The sequence below is a fragment of the Rhinopithecus bieti genome, unplaced genomic scaffold, assembly GCF_001698545.2.
Source record: "Rhinopithecus bieti isolate Rb0 unplaced genomic scaffold, ASM169854v2 scaffold_45070, whole genome shotgun sequence".
NCBI classification, from domain to species: Eukaryota; Metazoa; Chordata; class Mammalia; order Primates; family Cercopithecidae; genus Rhinopithecus; species Rhinopithecus bieti.
In genome coordinates, this window is record NW_016818843.1 from 437,276 (window position 1) to 442,815 (window position 5,540).

At 43.7% G+C, this 5,540-nt stretch overlaps 1 protein-coding gene across 1 annotated transcript; it reads left to right on the top strand.

The window, feature by feature from the left end:
• The first annotated feature begins 3,395 nt into the window (after window positions 1-3,395).
• On the top strand, window positions 3,396-4,523 carry LCE6A (late cornified envelope 6A). Its single transcript, XM_017857702.1, has 2 exons — window positions 3,396-3,550; window positions 4,038-4,523. Exon 2 carries the CDS (start codon window positions 4,059-4,061, stop codon window positions 4,299-4,301), a length of 243 nt encoding a protein of 80 aa, XP_017713191.1. The 5' UTR covers window positions 3,396-3,550; window positions 4,038-4,058; the 3' UTR covers window positions 4,302-4,523.
• The last annotated feature ends 1,017 nt before the right edge of the window (window positions 4,524-5,540 follow it).

Genomic DNA, 5,540 nt, shown 5'->3' on the forward strand with positions numbered 1-5,540 from the left:
CGCATTAAAGCAAATCATATAGTAAGACATAAATGCTCTGAAAGAATTTTTCAGCCAGGCATTGTCTAGAAATTCATTACAGAGAACACGGAATTTGGACTGGCACTTGGAAGTATTCTCAGAAGAGGAATCAAGAAAGACAAGAAGTAAGACAGAAAGAAAGAGAGAAAGAGAAAGAAAGGAAAGAAAGAAAGAAGAAAGAAAGAAAGAAAAGAAAAGAAAAGAAAGAAAGAAAGAAAAGAAAGAAAGAAAGAAAGAAAGAAAGAAAGAAAGAAAGAAAGAAAGAAAGAAAGAAAGAAAGAGAAAAATAAAGGAAGGAAGGAAGGGAGAAAAGGAAGGAAGGAAGGGAGGAAGGAAGGAAGAAGGAAGGAAGGAAAGAAGAAAGAAAGCAAGAAAGAAGAAGAAAGGAAGAGGGAAGACAGGCAGGCTGAGTAAATAAAAGGAGAAAGACAAAGAGATAGAGAGGGAAAGGGAGAAAGAAAGACAGGGAGAGACCGACAGACATCAGACAGGATAAAAGCCAGTTCACCATACAATAAGTCCATCCATTCAGCAGAGGAGGAGACATAACGAAAGGAAGTTCCAGAAGTTAAGCATGAAGTGATGGGATAGGTTCAAGTATACACAGGGACTTGAATGCTGGCTAAAGGAATTTAGATTTATCCTGAAGACATCAGAGTGTTCTGGAAGAACATTTAACAGGGCAATTATTCATTAAAAACATAAAGCAAAATAAAAGAGATTTTAAAAATATATTTGAGGAGTTACTTCAGGAATAGCCAAATGATTTGGGATATCTGAAAGAAATTGACTGAAGAGAAACCCAGACACTTGGGAAGCCGAGCAACTTCATTTGAGGCTGGGGACCTGAAGATATCTGCTGCTCAGAGAAACAGCCTCATGAATAGAGACCAGGAATGAGATGGGATTATTCTCAGAGATGGGCTCCTGTCTTCAGACCAGGTTGGGACTCCGATAATGGTGGGAGCCACATCACTTGAGAAACTACCATTCTAATTTGGTACATTTAAAAGGACTAGTTCTGTTCTCAGGCTACAACTACAATTAGCCTATTTACCCATCTTTCACTTACAATCTTGTGCTACCTATTAATTTGTCTGTATTCCCTCTAGAGTGAAAGCTTTGAAACATGATATAGACATCTTATTCTTTCTTGTATCCAGTACGTAGTTGGGACTTAATAAACATCAAATCACAGAATTACACTCATAGACACAATCTGAACCAGGAAGAGAAGTGGAGTGGGATTAGAATAAGAACATTACATTTCTGTGGTCCTGATTTAAAACTGGCTGGACTTGTAAGCCTATCTGGAAGACAGTGCAGCTGAGGGGCCTCAAACAGGCTCACTTTATGAGCTAGGCAAATCTAGATGCTGAACACACACCATCCTATATGTGATGAAATTCATTGTACTGAAAAGGAAGGGGCTTAGAAATTTTTGTGGGCAATTTATTATGGGAGGTGGTCTGGGAGAGATATAGAGGAGGCAGGAAGTGTAGTTTGCCTAGGGCAGGGCCCTCAGAAAGAACCCTTAGCCCTAGGTAGAGACAGTAAGAGTTGGGTACTTGCTAGTTAGCCTCAAAGAAATGCATTTGTGCTGTATGAGGTCTCTGAAGCATGTGTTTAAGTGGTGCAGGTCTTGGGTGGGGAAAAGGAGCAACTGGTGCATTGAGACCAAAGTTACTTTGCCTCCCTACTAACGCTTAGTGCAAGGGAAACACTTCTGAGGTGCAATCAGAGTTATTTCTGGTGTCTGAGGGAAGAAAAGAGGAGAAAGAGAAGGAGAGCGAAGAAGGAGAAGGAAGTAAAGGAAGATGGGGTCTTTCCCTGAGGCTGTTTAAATCAGGCACTCTCTCTCCAGGGCTCTGCTCTAACAGGGTGAGCGAGGTTTCATACCATTCTCCCACCTGCTGTTTCACTCACAAAGATCTTCTCTTTCTCCATCCAAACTGCATCTCAAAGTTTTCCCAGATGAAGCAATTGAGACCTGATGATCCTGCCCTGCTGGATTTTGGGATCCAACAGCTGCTCCTTTTCTGGCCTTGTCTATTTTCCACCCTGGTCTTCATACCTTCTCCCACACCCCAACCCTACTCGCCTTTGTCCTATACATGATTTGAAGTACTTTGAGGACTGCCCCTACAATAAGAATGTTCCTTGTAATTGCTCATCTTTTTATTTACCCAACTATTTCCTGAACAGTTACTATGTGTCAGGCATCAGGAATACAGAGGCAGGTGAGGTGCAGTCTTGAGCAGCAGGGAGTTCCATCAGTGCCTTTTAACTTAGCTGTGCACACCAGGAGCAATTCTGTGATGGAAGCATCCAGAGGTGAGGGACTGTATTTAGATGAGAATGTTCCCAGTTTAAGCACTGCCAAAACATGATGATCTCAATTTTCATGAAAGGTGAAGACCTTTTCACTCTGTGGAAGGCTTTTCCATAATGTCCCTTGATAATTCCAAGAAGAGCTCCCCTTTTGCATTTAAGAGACAGCAGGTGTGTGAAGGTTTTACTTTCCACCCTCTGCTCAGCCTATTGTGTAAGGTGAGGTCCATGCACAGAGTTCCCTGTAGTATTTATGAAAGGGTGTTCACAAATGCCTTAGGGGAGAATGATGGAAACAAGAAGTCAAGGTCTGATCCACAAAACAAAATGAGTTGGGCTTTATTTTCTTCCTATTTTTTTTCTCCTGAAACACAAAGTCTTTTCTAATGGTTCATAGACTGTTTCATTCAACAAACGCTAATGAGCATTTTCTTTGTGTCAGGGACAACATCAGGCTCTAGGAATGCAGAAGTGATAAAGGCAAGGTCCCTGTCATCAAATAACAGTTTAATAGATGAAATAGGATATGTATCTTGGTCACAAGACCCAAAGCAATAGTAAAGGTTATAAGATATATCTATAAAGGTCAGAGGATGAAGGACTCAGATGTAGTTGGAGCACTGGGCCAATCTCCACAGAGGTGATGACATGGAATGGGATGCTGACAGTCATGGATGATGGGTGGGGAGTAGACAAGGAGGGTCTTCCTCAGACCCTGGTGGTTGTTGAACCTGATTTTTCCCTCCAGTCCTACATAGAATTCAACAGCAGCTGCAACCCGCCCAAACCCCCAAAGACATCATCCAGACTTAGCCAGTGTACCCACTTCTATGTAGGCCAACCTGAAGGCTCCAGCCTTCTGCTCACTTTACCTACCTGCAGATGCCTTTGAACCACATCCCAGCTACATGTAACTGAGGAATCTAACACTGGAAATTGTGAAATATCCAGATCAATCATCCGCTCCATGGCTGTCCTCCAATGACATGTGGCCTGCAGGCTTCAGCTGGAGGATATATAAAAGAGCCTCTTACTTCCTGGAAACACAAGGCCTCCAGACTCCTGGGATAACTTGTCCACACATCTTCCACTAGGGTAAGGCTACTTCTGGCTGAAGAGATACTTGGATGTAGCTCAAGTGCTGCTAAGGCAGTACTGATCTCTCCTCTTGTCTCTTCCTAGGGAGCTGAAAAGCCAGGTAGGAGATGCTTGGGGTAGAAAGAAGGGAAGGGAAGAGGATCCCTGCAAAAGAAAGACCCCAAATCATCTAACATGGGAGAAAGCCATAGAAGTTAGAGGGCCAGAAAAGCAGAGATGGGACAGTCAGACTTAGGAGTTTGGGGACAGAATAAGACTAGGTAGAGAAAGAGAAAAGATTTGGCTCTCCTTTGCACTTGACCAGGTGGACATTGAGCTGGGAAAAGCAAACTGTCAGCTCAACTAAGTACAATTTGTCTTTTTTTTTTAAAGGAAGCACATATCATCAACATGGTTATTAGTAAGTGAGTCCCCTGGGAAGACTTACTCCGCAAATATTTAGTCCTTTCAAGTCCATTCTTCTCCTCCTGAGATGGAGTTCTGTGGGTTGCAAATGCTGGACTCCATTTTTGACAGCTCCAGGTCATGGAGGACAGAAACAGAAGCCCATGCTGCCTGGGTCCCTGATATAACTATTTCTCTTCCAGATTCCACCTGGTAGCCAAACAATGTCACAGCAGAAGCAGCAATCTTGGAAGCCTCCAAATGTTCCCAAATGCTCCCCTCCCCAAAGATCAAACCCCTGCCTGGCTCCCTGCTCGACTCCTTGTGGTGGTCCCCATTCAGAAGGCTGTCATTCCAGTTCCCAAAGGCCTGAGGTTCAGAAGCCTAGGAGGGCTCGTCGAAAGCCACGCTGCCTAAGTGGGGGCACAACCTACCACTGCAAAGAGGAAGAGTGTGAAGGCTACTGAGCCCAGAAGAGTTGAGGCACAGGTGCAGTTGCTCTTTCCCTACCCCACCTTTGGGTATATATAATTCCCCTTGGAGAGCCAGGCCCTCAACCTCTCATTTGGGCTGAGAAACACTTCCTGGTCCCCAGCTCCAGAGAGGTGAGAACTAGGCTGAGCCACGCTGCTACTGCTCTCGTCCACTTGCCTCTTCAGCACAGCAACAGTAAAGCTGCTTTACTTGGAGCCCTGACTTCTGTGAGTTCTTGAGACCCCTGCTCAGATGTGCTGAGACCCCCGCCTCAACCCAAGTGCATGGTGCTTCTCCTTCTTCCTCTTAAGGCAGCTGATGGTATTTTAAAGAAGCAGATGTTTTTGGGATTTATGCCCCAGTTTCCAGCAGCCTCACAGCCATCAACCCATGTCATTGCATGATTCTAGCACCAAAGACTACAATAAACATATGTTGAGCACCTACTGTGTACTGGCCTCCATGTTTACACATGTAAGTGGGAAATTTGTCCCTGCTCTAGAAGGCTAATTATCCAGTAGGAGATGCAATGGACAGTGGATTAGTAAATATCATTTTAAGCTGATTAACTTACTCATTTTTATCTCTCAATTTGTGTTCAAAAGATCTTAAAGTAGAAATTTAAAAAGTACCTTAAGTCAAAGACAACAGACAGAGGAGACCCATTCTGATGGTGTGGATCAAAGGTGGTTTCCCAGGCCTTGGAAGGAAAGAGAGTATCCCACTTGGGAGTGGGGAGAAGAAGCTCCCTGGGGCAGGAAGCATTTAAACAAGACCTCTAAAGATAGCAGACTTCGGTGCTAGGAGGTGAAGTGAGGAGGAAAGTTCATCCAGGTGGAAGATCCAGCATAAACAAATGCATTACAAGGGCGATACTTGCCAATGGTGTGAATTTCAATGTGACTGTAGCACCAGGTGTGAGATGAGAGATGTGACACAGTTCATAACCCCAAGTCCCCATGATAATTCAAACCAGCTGAGTTTACTGAGCTTTAGGTATCAAACACCAGCTACCAAAAGATCGTACCTCTGGGAAAAATCTGGGCCCAAGCCCCAGGTCTAGTAGTCTGAGATGAGGGGAGCATGACATAAATTACACAGGCTTGAAGGGGACTTGAAGCTCAACTATGAATCATATAAATATAAGTTTATGTAAATATTTTTTGCTGATCTACATTTTTGGCGGGACATTAAAAGCATTTCTTTTTATTAACCAAATGCCCAACCCAATA

What these genes read in the sequence shown, in the direction of transcription:
- LCE6A (XM_017857702.1), top strand. Translation starts at nt 4,059, where the DNA reads ATGTCACAGCAGAAGCAGCAATCTTGGAAGCCTCCAAATGTTCCCAAA.